At 34.7% G+C, this 16344-nt stretch overlaps 3 protein-coding genes across 5 annotated transcripts; all 3 read left to right on the forward strand.

The window, feature by feature from the left end:
* Nucleotides 1-219: 219 nt before the first annotated feature.
* Nucleotides 220-3789, forward strand: LOC8266686 (protein NRT1/ PTR FAMILY 7.3). The gene is made up of 5 exons (XM_002526475.4): nucleotides 220-354; nucleotides 952-1084; nucleotides 1898-2115; nucleotides 2233-2795; nucleotides 2907-3789. The coding sequence occupies exons 1-5, from the start codon at nucleotides 328-330 to the stop codon at nucleotides 3769-3771; spliced, it is 1806 nt and encodes a 601-aa protein (XP_002526521.2). The 5' UTR covers nucleotides 220-327; the 3' UTR covers nucleotides 3772-3789.
* A 1831-nt stretch (nucleotides 3790-5620) lies between these two features.
* Nucleotides 5621-9590, forward strand: LOC8266685 (NADH dehydrogenase [ubiquinone] 1 alpha subcomplex assembly factor 3). The gene is made up of 5 exons (XM_002526474.4): nucleotides 5621-5893; nucleotides 6014-6130; nucleotides 7509-7543; nucleotides 8783-8883; nucleotides 9225-9590. The coding sequence occupies exons 1-5, from the start codon at nucleotides 5727-5729 to the stop codon at nucleotides 9306-9308; spliced, it is 504 nt and encodes a 167-aa protein (XP_002526520.1). The 5' UTR covers nucleotides 5621-5726; the 3' UTR covers nucleotides 9309-9590.
* Nucleotides 9591-10080: 490 nt separating this feature from the next.
* LOC8266684 (ribose-phosphate pyrophosphokinase 1) lies at nucleotides 10081-14656 on the forward strand. Of its 3 annotated transcripts, none has more exons than XM_015723762.3 (9): nucleotides 10124-10518; nucleotides 10702-10902; nucleotides 10981-11229; nucleotides 11320-11463; nucleotides 11729-11896; nucleotides 12308-12377; nucleotides 13094-13175; nucleotides 13640-13799; nucleotides 14236-14656. In XM_015723762.3, exons 1-9 carry the CDS (start codon nucleotides 10408-10410, stop codon nucleotides 14272-14274), a joined length of 1224 nt encoding a protein of 407 aa, XP_015579248.2. In that variant the 5' UTR covers nucleotides 10124-10407; the 3' UTR covers nucleotides 14275-14656. The 3 variants fall into 3 exon arrangements, with proteins under 3 accessions (XP_048227796.1, XP_015579248.2, XP_048227791.1); XM_048371834.1 differs by having other exon boundaries at nucleotides 10126-10518; nucleotides 13640-13764; XM_048371839.1 differs by lacking the exon at nucleotides 11729-11896 and having other exon boundaries at nucleotides 10081-10518.
* Nucleotides 14657-16344: the final 1688 nt, after the last annotated feature.

Raw genomic sequence — 16344 nt, forward strand, 5'->3', positions numbered from 1 at the left:
ATCTCTGGGATGCACCAAGCTAGCTTGCTAGATGCACGACTGTATTCAACCATGTCACGCTTCTTTTGCTTCCCTTTTCAAACATGTTGCTTCTAACCCATTTCCTTTTCATTTTCTCTAATTATGGGCACGTGGGCCTTCTTTATTTCTCTCCTAAACCCGCCATTTAATTAATCTCACCCCTCCTTGCCATCCTCTTATATATACTCCTGCACACCCAACCCTTTTCTCTCACACCCTTTTCCTAGCTACTTCCCCCTCTCTCATCTTTAAACCCTCATTCTTGCTCCTTTTCTTTGCATTTCTGTCTAACTGCTACTCCCACAAATGGCTTGCTTAAACCTTTGCACAGAGGTTAGTATATATAATTGTTCCCTATAATGTAGTATTTTTCCTTCAACACTACCATTTCCTATAATTTCCAAGCTCATCGGTGATTACATAGTGATTTCTTTATGTATATGGACATATGCTTTTCCTTTTCTCATTACTCTTCCACTTCCCTTCTTTCGTGGGAGCCTCACGATCGATATTCTCTTCTATAGATACATATATTTTCATCTTTTTTTCATACCGTATATCCAGAACCTCTTGGCCCAAGAAGCCGGATGCTTGGCTTCTTTTCTATTTTTATTTTTGAGAGAAGTTGGCTTCAGATGAACCTACAGCTGCAAAAGTTTCGATATCTGTTAATTGAAGTTAAAGACCAAAAATGATCACACGAGACATTCAAACTTTGATTTATTTGCATGTATTTTCATGTTATATTCGATAGTTGCTTGATTTAGTGCGAATATTCTGAGAGTGTTATAAAAGAAAAGATAGAAAAATTAACGTAAAAAAGTTGCATATTTTCTGTGAAGGAATTACTAGCTAATTTATCAAATAAGATGATGCAGTCTCATGTCAAGTATTGGGAGACTCATAATTAATTTTTCGTAAAACGTACAGCTGGGCGAAGTAGATGGGAAGATCATCAAAAAGGATATAGAGGTTTACACCCAAGACGGGACAGTGGACAGACATGGTCATCCTGCAATTCGGCAAAGAACTGGAACTTGGATTGCTGGAATTCTAATACTAGGTAAATCATTCATATCTATATATTTATATATGTTAGATGTCACATGAAACTATACGAGTTTTTTTACAGTTACTTCTGGTAGTGCAACCGACAGTGGGGAATTTGGTCGTAGAGAGTAGGCAAACTTATTAGGAAATTAACTTACTTAGATTTTTTTTCTCTTTTATATGCATAAACTTACTTAAGTTTCTTTTTTTCTTTTATGTAAAATAATTGGATTAGCAAGTTGAACCAAAAAGCCCGCACTTAAACAACTGTTAACAGAAGAAAAAGGATACCAAACTCATGTAGTCTGTGCACATGTAATTAGCTCGGACCCGCTTGCTGCCTAAACGTCTAAACCTGTCGGCCATAACTTATTTGAAAAAAATATTTTTTTTTTCTTTTGAACATTGAAGAAAAGGTTTTTAAGACATAAGAACAATATCTGTATATTTCAAGAGTAGAAAATATGTTTATTTTGAGAACACACACACATATATATATCAAATTTGAAGTCAGACGAGCGAAGTTAATAGTAATTTTACTATAAATAATTAAGTTATTTAAAAAAAAAACTATTTCTGTTAAAAAAACAAAGAAAATTCTTTTTGGGATGATGACATGGAGAAGAAAAAAAAAAAAAGGGTTTAATTTGAAATTTGGCATGGACAACATACAAGTTGAATATAGCCATGAATATAAATAAAGAAATTAAGATAAGGAGTCGTGTGATTGGTTTTAATAAACTTATTATGAAATGGAAAATAAAAAGTATATATTTAAATGGTTGCATTTGGATAGAAATGAAAATAATAATGTACGGAATTGCAGTAAATCAAGGGCTGGCAACGTTGGCATTCTTTGGAGTGGGAGTGAACTTGGTTCTGTTTCTGACAAGAGTACTGGGCCAAAACAATGCAGACGCTGCAAACAACGTCAGCAAATGGACTGGAACCGTTTACATTTTCTCTCTCCTGGGAGCATTTCTGAGTGATTCTTACTGGGGGAGGTACAAGACTTGTGCAATCTTCCAGGCCATCTTTGTCGTTGTAAGTACCTGTAGTCTTTTTTTATAATATTCCCCAATCTTATGTGCCAAGATTCACTTTCATCAGCTACATATGTAATATAATTAACTAACTAACAAGGAATAATATGAATGACAGGGTCTGGTCTCATTGTCCCTGTCGTCCTACATATTCTTACTCAAGCCCCATGGTTGCGGGAGTGAAAAACTCCCATGTGGATCCCACTCAAATTTCGAGATTGCCTTGTTCTACCTCTCCGTCTACCTCGTTGCCCTTGGAAATGGAGGATACCAACCCAACATAGCCACCTTGGGGGCTGATCAATTTGATGAAGAGGACCCCAAAGAAGGGCACTCCAAAATAGCCTTCTTCAGCTACTTCTATTTAGCTTTAAATCTCGGTTCTCTCTTTTCAAATACTATTCTAGGCTATTTTGAGGACCAAGGGATGTGGGCTCTTGGGTTTTGGACCTCTGCTGGTTCTGCTCTTTTGGCATTACTGTTGTTTCTTTGCGGTACTCCGCGGTACAGGCACTTCAAATCCAAAGGCAATCCTCTCTCTAGGTTTTGCCAAGTGCTGGTTGCTGCATTCAGAAATTGGAAACACAACAAGAGGGACCTAAATGAAGAGGATCTTTTTGAGAGCAACTTCTGCTCCCAAGACGGAGATCACAGAAAGATACTACATACTGATGGATTTAGGTGCGTAACTAAATAATCTCGTTAATCCATCATTTCTTTTGTTTTCTCCCGATTGAGCCATGCATATATGTATGTATGTAATCATGGAAATATATTAATATTTATTGGCAGATTCTTGGATAGAGCAGCCCTGATCACATCTGAGAATAATGTTAACGCTGATATTCGCAATCCATGGCGGCTTTGCACAGTTACACAAGTGGAAGAGGTTAAGTGCATACTGAGGCTCCTCCCGATTTGGCTATGCACAATTCTCTACTCCGTAGTATTTACTCAAATGGCATCGCTGTTTGTGGAACAAGGTGCCGCAATGAAAACGACCATCTCCAGTTTCCACATTCCTCCTGCAAGCATGTCTAGTTTTGACATAGTGAGTGTGGCAGTATTCATATTCATGTACAGAAGAATTCTGGACCCACTAGTTGCGAGGATAAGAAAGGACCCGAGGGGACTGACCGAACTTCAAAGAATGGGAATCGGGCTAGTTATTGCGATATTGACAATGGTGTCAGCAGGGGTGGTGGAACTGTTCAGATTGAAGTATAAGAATACGCAAAAAGCAGTGTGTGCAGACTGCGAAAGTGAGAGTTCATTGAGCATATTCTGGCAGATTCCACAATATGTGCTGATAGGAGCATCAGAGGTATTTATGTATGTGGGGCAATTGGAATTCTTCAATGCCCAGACACCGGATGGATTGAAGAGCTTCGGGAGCGCACTCTGCATGACCTCCATATCACTTGGCAATTATGTGAGTAGCTTGTTAGTCACAGTTGTGATGAAAATATCAACTAGAGATGAGATGCCTGGATGGATTCCTGGAAACCTTAACAAAGGTCACCTTGATAGGTTTTACTTTCTCTTGGCAGCCTTGACAACTGCCGATCTCATTATTTACATTTTAACTGCCAAATGGTACAAGTACATCAAGTTCCAGGGCAAGATATCTGCCAATATTATTAATCAACAAGTTTGATCTCCACAACTTTATATATATATGCTTCTTTTTGTTATATCATATTAATCCACAGCAATGAAACTCCAGGATTTCCCTTTTTCCATACTTCTCCACGTTCAGCGGTCAGGTCGCTACCACCAAATATTAAATGCAAATCCCTCCATCAATTCCCATATATAAATCCATCGTCTATTTTTCGGCCATGCATAAGTAGCCGATTATCGGTTCTATAAGGATTTGTTATTATTTTAATTATAAAATTTAATTAATAAATAAAATTTAATATTTATTTAAAATAAAAATAATTTAAATATTTTTAATTTTTAAGACTTAAATTTTTTGATAAGTATTTTCATTTTTTCACACAAAATTTTTATTTTCATGCTTGTACTTACTTTTGACACATGAGATTCAAGTTGATGTGTAATTTTATTATTTTTTCTAATAATGTATTAATTCATAAGTTAAATTTCTAATTAAACATTTAGTTAAATTTTTAAAAATAATATATTAATTATATTTTAATATTATATTAAATAATAAATAGTTTCCTAAACTAATTCTATTACAAGAAATATCATATTAATTATATTTTAAAATTATATTAACTAATAAATTATTGTTTAATAGAAATCTAATTTATTACATACATGTTTATATATCAAAATACAAACACACATGTTAAAAAACTTTAGATCTCATAAATTTATTTATTTATATATATATATATATATATATATATATATATATAAATCTACAAGAAGTTTTCTATTCAATTTTTTCTCCCAAGTTCTACATGTTATCATTGATCAAAGTTTAAATATTTTAAATATATATGAAAATAATCAATGTAAATTTTCATATATAATAAAGCATAAGAGGATAATTCTATTATATATATATATATATATATATATATATATATTATATTAATTTTGAAACCTAATTTTTTTTTTATATGTATGCTTAATGTTTGACATATATAATTTTTATTTTTGCATTTATACTTATTTTGACACATAAGATTCAAGCTTATGTGCAATTTTGTATTTTTTCTATTAGTTAATTATATTCATAATTAAACACTAATTCTAATCCTAAGAAATAATATATTAATAATTAATTAGATTTCTAATTAGGTGATGATTAGTTTATTAATTAGATAATGATTATTTTAAATAATATATTAATTATATTTTAATAATATATTAACTAAAAAATTAGTAAACTAATTAGATAATAATTCTAAGTATAAAAATAATATCTTTAAATATTATATTCACTAATAAATTAATATTTTTAATTATATAATAATTTTTAATTATAGAAAATAGTAAAATCAACTATATTGATAGTATTGATTTATATAATATTAGAATTAAATTAATAAATAGTTTAAATATAATTTTTATATTATTACATTAATAAAATTTTAAAATCTTAAAAAAAATTAAAAAAATTAAAAAATAGTTAAGTTATTGTTATTTTTAAAAATTTTTAAAATTAATATTAAATATCAAAATATTTATTAAGTTGTATCTATAAATTTAATTTTATAATCGAAATATAATAATGGTTGTGCAATTCACGAGTAAACGACTAATTTATGTTAAATACATTTCCATGTTTAGTAAATAAGGAAAAATTGTTGGTAACTTCTAATGACATTGTCGATAAACTTAAAAAAAAAAATGTTTTTTCTTTGATGTTGTTAATAAGCTAAAATCCAAAAGGTAAAGAATAATACATGTTAAAAATTCAAGGGGTGAATGACGAAATTTCAATAATGTGGGTGGGTGAATTTAGTAATGAACTCTTATATTATTAAATTGTTAAGACGGACAGTGAAAAGCTTAGTTATGGTTATGGGTAGGGCGGGTAAATGTGTAGAAAGTAGAGGCCCAACTTGGTGATGAAATAAAATGAAGGTTAGGAGAGCGGGGCGTTAGGACTGGGAAAGTGAAAGGAGAAAAATGGGAGCAATGAGACACAGACTGCCCCAGTTGATACAAACTCTGCGGAAGGAGTCAGTAGAAGAGGGAAGAGTTCAGTGTTTGCCTTCGTTGAGACGCGCTTTTTCTCTCTACGATCAGATCAATCTCATCGACAACGTCCCTCAGGATCAACTCCGCTTTCAAGGGTTCCTTTCCTTTTTTTCTTTAATTCTTCTTACTTCAGTTTTTCTTTTAATTTTTCTTTGCTGCAAATCCCTAATTGTGTGTGTGTGTGTGTGTGTTTTCTTTCACAATTAATTGATTAGGTATACGGAGACGGGATTCACAGTGAATGGGGTTAAGTACGAAGGTAGCTTGCTTTGCGTTGGCAACTTGCTTTTATCCTGGTCTCCCACTCGCTTCTCTCTGATTACTCCTTCAAGGTTGCTCTCTTTCTTTCTTTCTTTCTATATTTTCTTAAAATTGAAATCTATCGGTGATATTTATCTTAGGCTGTTTTGAACAAATTCATTCCATACTTTTACAGTTTAACCGAAAATATCTGTTCTATTTTTAAATGAATAACAGCTTATTCTAAGCGCCCTATCTATATAAAAGCCAGATAACAAGTAATTAAGTTAATTAAAATATTTATCTAAGCTTAATCACTCTCTTCATGCTCACCCTCAAGATCTGCGTATATGTCTATAATGCTCGTCTTGTTCAACAGAGTGCTGAACTGATGAGGACTCAATTCTTTAGCAAGAATATCTGCCAGCTGATCCTTGGTGGTTTGATGCTACCAGCAAGGATCTTTTCTCTCACAAAATGATAATCCAACCGCTATGTGCTTTGTTCTCTCATGGTTTACTGGATTATTAGAAATATGAACTGTACAAACATCCATAGAACATTTCTGCTGCTTGTTGATGTTCAACCTTGAACCCATATTATTTCACAAGTTACCAAAATAAATAAACTCGAGTACAATGTGACTAAACTCATATATAAGTCAGCTAATATATCCAGCTAACAACTTTTGCTAACTGTCTAACCCTTCGTGTAACTAAGTAATTAAGTTAATTAAATAGTTGACTAAGCTTATCACTCCCTTTACAGAGTTGATGTGTTTGGGACCTCATAATTCACATGTTCAATCTCCTTTGACCTTGCAATTTATTGCTACAGCATATGGACCTATACTCCATATTGAATTGATTTATATGCATCCATCTCTAAGATACCAAGCAGAAATTTTCGTTTTCTCTTTTTATATTTGATTTTTATGATGATATTTCTATGCATATTTGATGAATTTCATTGGCATTTAGATCCAGCTTCAATTCTACCCGTTTCTTCCTTCCAAATTCTGATTCAGATGGGACTTTGTATTATATATCATCGCCAGACACCAAGACCTTAATCATTATTTTCCATCAATCGTCATTCTCGCAAATTTATACCAACTCCATTGTTACTACGATCTTTACTTGTATGCCTAGCTAGTGTATGCAAATAAGATCTTTCATATCTGCTCTAAAATGTGTTTGAAACAAGTATGCTGGTCTGATATATTTTGTTTTCTTGTTGAAGATGAATTTCGGTTGGTTATCATGCACCTCTAACTCCACTGTTACCATGATCATTACTTGTATGCCTAGCTAGTATATGCAAATAAGATTTTCGTATCTGCTCTAAAATGTGTTTTGAAACAAGTATGCCGCTCTGATATATTTTGTTTTCTTGTTGAAGATGAATTGCGGTTGGTTATCATGCACCTCTAACTTACACACTCCATTCTTTTTTTAACCAATGATGCAGCTTATCCATCTTTCAAATTATGCGGCCTATACCAGGTCAGGGTTCAATTACCACTTTATTGGGGAAATATATCATATCCTATGTACAGTTTTAATACCTTGATGCTTCCTGCATCTACTTCTTTATTGGGGAAATATCATATCCTATGCATTGTTTTAATACCTTGATGTTTCCTGTATCCTTTGCATATGATGCACCGGCTTAATTTTGCAATCAATTCTGGTTATGGTAAAATAACTTCAGTTATAAAACATCTTGTAGCATGAGCTGAGTCCCGTCTTTCGTTCTATTTTTTCTTTTTTGAGAGGATCATATGCCCTCTTGTTATTGAGTATCATTTTCTCTTTATAAGATCTTAAATTCATAATTGACTGTTGCAAGCACTTTATTGCTGTTTCTTGTATTAGGATGATTTCATTCTTAGGCAGAGAGTTTTCAACTCTTGGCCTAGTTCATTTATGGACATTCTTCTTGTTCATTAAGGATAATACCTAGTTTATAGCTGGCCATTGGATTATGGAAGCTGCTGGAACCCTTTCCTTACTTCCGTCGATAATTTGGACCTGATATGGGGGGAAAAAAATCAAGGTGCAATTCATTCTGGTAAACGGTTCTCAGCTGTCAACATGATTATGTCAAACCAATGTATTGATACAATAGTGGTGTGTGGAAAGAGTAGGTGTACATGCAATACATCTTTAAGAGTGAATGCTTGAAAGGGGTTAGATTAGACATTTGGTAGCACATCTAATTAGATGATCCAAGTGTTGTAATTGGTGCTACTACAACTTAAAACTGATGAAATGAATGTCATGGTGCTAGCTATTTTAAAGAGTTCTTGGACAAATGTTCCAAAAGTGCGAAATTTCCGAAAGCGATTTATGGTAATCATTGTATTGTAGAAGCAACCAGCCAATGATCTATGTTCTTAATGCTAGTTGAAAGAGTTGGTACTCATCAGGAGAACTGTAAGAATTAACAAATGACAGATTATTATCTGTGTCATGCTTTTGGACAATGCTGAGATGGTATTTAGACATGCCATTTGTGTCCCGAGTTTTAATAAGGACCTAAACATTAATCACAAACCTGAATTCTCTCTCTTTCTCATATGTACACGCACATGGTGCACACATACACAACATTAAATCTTCAACACCTCTTATTGTATTTGTGCTGCTGGATAAACCCGTATCCTTTGTGCATTGAATTGCAAGATCATTTGTTTTCCAATTTTTTTCTGATGAGCTTGTTAATTGTGATTTTGTTTTCAGAGATTTTGATTCTCGGCACTGGAAGGCAGATTCAACAAGTGGATCCGGAAATTAGACGGTTCATTCGGTCTACTGGCATGAAGTTAGAAGCCATTGACTCGGTAATTTGTAGTGGCCTTTTACATATATGGAATTGGATATGTGTTTAATCACTATGTCTTTGTTGGTTTTGCAATATGCCCCATAGAACTTTACAAGAAAGAAAGTAGATCTGTAACCATGGAGATGTCTCGGTAACGAGTGCAAATTTGGGCGGGGATTCTGCTTAAATAATGACAAACTTGATATCAAGTTTTCATTAAAGCTTTATATAGTGTGGCAAATGTTCAAACTGTCTGTCCATGGCACTGATGCATGAAAGATAACATATTTTACGTGTCGAAGTCTTTAAGCTTGGCTTGTCTGGCAACTCAGTATAACAAAATGTGGACTATTGTTGCAGAGGAATGCAGCGTCAACATACAACATACTGAATGAAGAAGGGAGAATTGTGGCTGCTGCACTTCTCCCATGTGGAGTTTGTTGATGATGGATGATACGGGAAAAGGTGCAGGATGTTTTTCAGTTGCAGCTGCAGCTGCAGCACTGCTCCATCTCTTAAAATATGCATTTGCAGCTTAATTTTGATGGAAATCAAATCATTCTCTGTAGCAGCGGAGAGATATAAGATTCAGAGGGTTGAATGTATTTAGTAGAGTTGGTGAGATAGGATGTCTTTGCATATCTCGTGCTTATTACTAGCAAGGCATGCCCAAACTAATTAACTGCCAAAACTAATAATGTATTTCTTTGGAGGTTTTTCTTTTTATCTGCTTGAAAAGGAAAGAAGCTGTGGGTCTCCGTTGGTAATAGAGAGATTATTAATATCCATTAAAAAGTTCACAACTTGTAATTTGAAATTTGAAATTTGATTTTTGACTGTGTCTGACAAAAAGCTTCACATTGCCATATCTCATCAATACAATTATAATATTAATATATGATTTTGTTAATGAAAAGCGAAGAGAGAATGAATTTAAAATTTCAAGAAAATAGAAAAAAAATATTATAGTAATTCATATTTTTTCTAGAAAGAAAAGAAAAAAAAAACACCATATTCCATGAAATCAAAGATGGTGTTAATGTAAAGTCAAGTTGGTAGGATAATATTAATAGTAAAGAGATAACAATGTATCTATTTATCTAAAACAAGAAATAAAAAATGAAAGGAAGTTTGGAGGACGAGCTTCGTGTACATTTACTTTACAATTAACAGAGTTAAACATAAGTTGAAAGGAGGATAGGATTATATGATGTATAGCAGAAATTAGGCGTAACTGATGATAATATTAGTTCTAATCTTATGATTATTAATTAAAGAGTGAGTGAAGCAGCAGGTGCTTTCTTTCTGTTCATCAAAAACTTATTACTTTTTTTCTTAAAAAGAAAAAACCATAAAAGAGATGAAAAGCACCTCACTCTCTGTCAGACAGTTGAAACCCTAGACGTTCCATGTTCATATTCATAGATATAGATAGATAGCTCAGATAATTAAACAAACAAACAATACCAAAAAAAAAAAAAAAAGGAACAATTTCATCTCCCTCTCTCGCTGCTTCAATTAGTATTACTGTTAATACAATTTGATGGCATCTCCTCTTCACTTATCCACAGCATCCCCATCTTCGCTCCCTTTTTCCCATGGCTCTTCCAGTTTCATAGTCAAGGAGCCTCGCTTCCCCCTCCGACACGCCGTCGTAATATACCTCCTCTCTCTTCTTAATATCTCCTCTCCCTTTTTCCTTTTCACTATTTTTTTTTTAAAAAAAAAAATACAATGATACAATCATTTCACTCTCCTTCCTTTTCTTTATTTTTTCAATTCCTTTTTAGTTGTTGGATTGGTGAGTGTATTTATTTATGCGTAACGGTATATGCAGAGGTGTAATCTGGTGGAACCGCTCAAATTTGAGAACGGGAAGCCAATGCCATGCGTCCCTCTGCTTAGTCCTATCGAACAATCATTCCCCAATTTTATAGCTTCAAAAACCCATTTGGAGCCAAAAACCACTCCTAGAGCTTCCAAACATGATACCAGGCTCCGCATTTTTTCTGGCACTGCCAATCCTGCTCTCTCTCAGGTACTCCCTACTTTCTTTAACCAGGTTCTATATGTTTATACGCAGTTCCTTCTCATATTTTCTTGTTTATCTTAGTAGGAAATTGCGTGCTACATGGGTTTGGAGCTTGGAAAGATTAAAATCAAGCGTTTTGCTGACGGTGAAATTTATGTTCAATTGCAAGAAAGTGTCAGAGGATGCGATGTTTTTCTCGTCCAACCTACTTGTCCTCCTGCAAATGAGAATCTTATGGAGCTTCTCATCATGATCGATGCTTGCCGCAGGGCGTCTGCCAAAAATATTACTGCTGTCATTCCATATTTTGGCTATGCCAGGGCTGATAGGAAGGTACCTACTTCTATCTTCCATTTTACCCTTCTCCATATTTATCTCGCTCGAGCATGCATCCACTTTTATTTTCATCTTCTGCTGTTCCAGACTCAAGGGCGTGAATCCATTGCTGCCAAACTTGTTGCAAATTTGATAACTGAAGCCGGTGCAAATCGTGTGCTCGCTTGTGATCTTCATTCTGGCCAGTCAATGGGGTATTTTGACATTCCCGTGGATCATGTATATGGTCAGGTAATTAATTTCTGTATATATGACTTCCGTTTTGCAATAACATGGTTCTTCCTTTCCAGTGTGTGGCTTGCACAGTGACTTAAATTGTGTTGAACTTTGATGTGGTCAATCCAAGGTTGACATAGGATCTCTTTTTTCATTGGCTGATTTTTTTGCGTCTACCTCTTTACTACTTTTGGAGCTTTTATTTCCATGCGGAGCATCTGCTTATACACTTTTATGGACTGGTGAAACAACAAACATTTCTTTCTTTGTGCCCCACCAGCCTGTGATACTTGATTACCTTGCTAGTAAGACTATTTGTTCTGATGACTTGGTGGTGGTCTCCCCTGATGTTGGTGGCGTAGCTAGAGCACGTGCTTTTGCCAAGAAATTATCAGATGCACCTCTTGCCATTGTGGATAAAAGGCGTCATGGACACAATGTTGCTGAGGTAATATCTACTGATGCTGCTCTCAACTGTTCCATTGTGATGGTTACCAGATATAGAGAGACTATGACTGATGCACTAAAAAACATTGGGAAGAAAGTTCTTATCTTTTGTGCCTGTCATAATACTTACACATGTTTGCTTGTGTTCACATGTATACATGAGAGAGAGGGGATTATCATCTGTTTTGGTAGTTCCTACCCGTTTGCTTTTGTTTCTCCTATAATCCAAACTATAACTGATATCCTTTTATTTCCTTATTTGCCTCATCTCTCTTTCAGTGGATATGTGGGCCTAACATTGTTTTTCTTATAAAAGTTGATGTTACAAATTCCCCAACCAATGGCTTAATTGAGCAAGTTGTATGCATTAAGGTTGCAAGGTAATGCGTTTATTAACAATTGCATTTTGCAGGTTATGAACTTAATAGGAGATGTGAAGGGGAAGGTTGCAGTCATGGTGGATGACATGATTGATACAGCTGGTGAGCTTTGTTCAAAGTCTATTTTGCGGAATTTTTTCCTAGTACAAAATTCTTGGTACAAGATCTCTCTTCATGTCCAAAGAACAGCTTGCAGCTATAGTTGATAAATCTGGAGAGTGTGGCTTTTTCTTTTGGCCCGCTGATTTAACTATAAATCTGGACAGTGGTTTGGATATGATTTATGAAACTGATCAGTTTGTTTGGTTAGCTTAACTCAGTTCTTCTTTAATTTAAATTGCATGTATAAACGTTTGATGATTTAGAAGAATGTAAAAGGTGTGCAAAAATTCTTTTCCCATTGCTCTCATTTTAATGTTGCAAAAGTAAATTTTAGATAGTTACACATTCTTTTAATGAAAAAACCACCAGTGGTTTAATTGCATCGGTCTTGTTTATGTGTTTCATTCATGAGGTCAAGGTTCAAGACTTAGCATGTGGACTTATATGCACCAGCTCTAGCTTGACCAGTTCAATCACCTCGGTTCGATTATTGATTGTCAGATTAACTGCGCTTGACCTTTTTGACCTATTTATTTCTGGCACGGTCCAATAAGATAATTGTATGAGAATTGAGTCTCGAGTTATGGTTCAATTGATCTGACCAAACTCCAGTTAGATTTTGATAACTATGGATTTACAAGTAATTCTGCTTTTCTTGAAGGTCTGTAAGTTAACACTTCAAAATTCTTGGTTACTTATCAGCTGGTATGTTGCAGGGACAATTAGCAAAGGCGCAGCTTTATTGCATCAAGAGGGAGCAAGGGAGGTGTATGCATGCAGTACACATGCTGTTTTCAGGTATCTGGATTATTTATTAGCAATATATTATCGCATGTTATCAGAATTCTGGACTCAGAAGTTTCAATGTAATGTGCCAAATGTCAGCTGGAGCAAGCAACAACCAATGTTCTGCCATTGATATATCTGTGCACATTTTCTATGTTTGAGACCAGTACTATTGCGATTTATATGAGTTCGAGGCAAATCATCTTGTAGGAAAATTAGCCGCTATCTTTTGCAGTTTCTTTGCAGTGTAAAACTGAGTCAAAGTTGGACTGCGAGTTTGACTGTGATTACCGTTTCCAATCACTAATTCTTTGGCCGAATGCAGAAAATGCCAAATTTCTTCTTTAATCCCTATTGGGCATCATTTAAAGCATGATAAATGATCTAGTGCAAATAACAAGTTGCTCATATTGTCCATGCATCTGATTGATGTTTTTACAGTGTTCACTAGTGTGCAATGTGTTCGCATTTTGCAGTCCTCCTGCCATAGAGAGGTTATCGAGTGGTCTATTTCAAGAGGTGATCATAACCAATACAATACCAGTGGCAGAGCAGAACTATTTTCCTCAACTCACAATCTTGTCGGTAGCAAATCTCCTGGGTGAGACTATATGGCGTGTTCATGATGACTGCTCTGTGAGTAGCATCTTTCTGTAGATTTGGAGTAATAGGATAGTGAATGAAATTGAACGATTTACCCAAATTAGAAGAATGAATTTAATTTTATTATTATTATTTTTTCTTACACAAGGGCATCAATGTGTTTCAGTTCTTTTCCATTTGTTTTTGTCTTTTCTTTCCTCCCCTTGGTGATTCATACACCAGAAAGGGTGAGGCAATACAGGCATATTCTGCTACTTAGCGCACTCAGGGAAGGCTTTCAATCTTCAGTTTATCTATACTTTTAAAAAGAAGAAGAAGAAAGAAAATCCTTTGAAGTTGATGCATTCTTTTTTCTTCTAGATTTATGGCTAATACCGGCAGATGTATTTCTTTCATTATTATAGGTAGGTCAGTGTCATGCTAGCAATAGAGTAGATTCATTGTGGGTTATTTGTTTCTGATTTGTCAGGGTGCCTTTGAACCCTATTCAAGCTTGGGCATTGACTGATCAAATTCATAAGCAGTTGTTTTCCTCTCAGCTTCCTCTGCTGCCAATCATTAGCCGTCTTTGTGAAGTGTAATCAAGTTATAGAAATTGAGACACTTGTTTTATGTTTTTTGGGTAATGTGTAGAGAGGAGCCGCCAGGCCATGGCTAGAGCTGTTTGTGTGGGAGGTTGAAAGAACATAAAGAGGGGTGCTGGGCAGGTTTTTTGATAATGAGAGTAGTGGTTGGTTGAGGCCTTTGGTAAGAAACTGTAGATGATGTATGCTTAGTTTTGGTGGGGTGGGGGGATCTCAATGTCAAAAACCGAATTCATTGTTGGGATGTATGATAAAAAGTTACTTCTTCGTGACACAAAATGGTCATCTTATAATCTTTCTGCTTGAGCTGTGATGCGATGATTTTGTTTCACTTTCTAATCATTGTTTGCTCGGACTTTGCATGGAATGCTTACTCATTTATAATACAAACATTCTTCCATATTTTTCACAGAAAGATTTATAAAATAAACTATGAATAAAACAGAGAATAAGACTTAGGAATGTGCTATTCTCACTTTTCTTCTTCTTCTTCTTGTTCTTCTTCCTTTTCTTTTTCTGATAAAGAGGCAATTGTATTAAGCTAAAAAACGACAAGTCCTGGTGTTAACCTCAAATCAGCCGTTGCTCATGGTATTTAGTGAATTTTTTTCATATTTATTTAATTATATGGTTTAGTTTGGGTTAAATGCACCTTGGTACCAAACCTTCACATTTTTTTTCAAATGGTACCAAACCTTTAATTTGTTTCTTTTTGGTACCACTCCGATTATTTCTGTATCTTTCGTCAGTACCAATGAGAAATCTGACACTTATTTGCTGATGTGGCTGCCGGATTTATAAAATACCACAGACCTGTTGCCACATATATTGCTGACTCCTTTACTTTATCCTAGTCACCAATTAACAACATCTCAACTTTGTTTCCCATATCTAAACCCAAACCCATTTTGTTTTCTTGTATATGTTTTCTCTTCTCATCTCTCAAACCCATCAATTCCTATAAATAGTGTTTGTAATTTTAGTTTTAGTTTCAAATCCAATCCAAACAAAGGCATTTTCACTTGGAACAAATCTCCCGGGACCGTTATCAATGGAAAAAATGTGGGTGTTTTGGGTGCCAAAGACCCAGTTGCTACAACTGTGTTGCTGGGTTGGCTATGAGCAAAGCAGATTTCATATTCAGTTCCGCAAGGTCTGCTGTAATGGAGTTCATCTCTGCTGCATGATGCTAGCTCGTTAATTTACAACGATTTTCTGATTTTCCCTACTCTTGGTATCCGATGGCTGATTTTCTGGCTCAAATTGGACCAAATGCTTATCAATTCATTAATTATTGTAAAATCTAGCTGTTCCTTTCTTTTTGTTAGCTTTCGGCTAAATGCAATTGCAACAACTGTATGAAATAAAATCTAACTTTTCGCTCATAGATAAAAACATTGCATTTCTATACATACACAAACTTGGTAATGGATCATTTTTCAGTGTTCAAAGAGATTAAACTAATGGAACGAAACAAGCAAGAAAAAAATTATACAAATGAAAACAGAGCCGCATAAAGAATAAATAAAAGTTGTGCCAAGCAAGAGCAGCCAGATTCCACTTGGTGCATCCTATACCAGGCAAAGAACTTGAAACCTTAAAAGCAACCGAGGAGTTTCTTTGGTGTTTGTCCAGTAGCACAGTATTTTGCAGCCATTTCCTCTGCCTTTAGCACTTCTTCACCTCGTTGGGCTTCAACTATTGCTCTCTTTTCTTCAGTCTGTTGATGATAATTTTGTTTTTTTTTCTTTTTCGGTTGTTTGCAGATACAGATTGCTGACTAGGATAAAGTAAAGGAGTCAGCAATATATGTGGCAATAGGTTTGTGGTATTTTATAAATCCGGCAGCCACATCAATAAATAAGTGTCGGATTCCTTATCGGTACTGGCGGAAGATACATAAATAATAGGAGTGGTACCAAAAAGAAACAAATTAAAGGTTTGGTATCATTTGAAAAAAAATGTAAAGTTTTGGTACGAGCGGTGCATTTAAC

The sequence above is a fragment of the Ricinus communis genome, chromosome 1 (assembly GCF_019578655.1).
Source record: "Ricinus communis isolate WT05 ecotype wild-type chromosome 1, ASM1957865v1, whole genome shotgun sequence".
NCBI classification, from domain to species: Eukaryota; Viridiplantae; Streptophyta; class Magnoliopsida; order Malpighiales; family Euphorbiaceae; genus Ricinus; species Ricinus communis.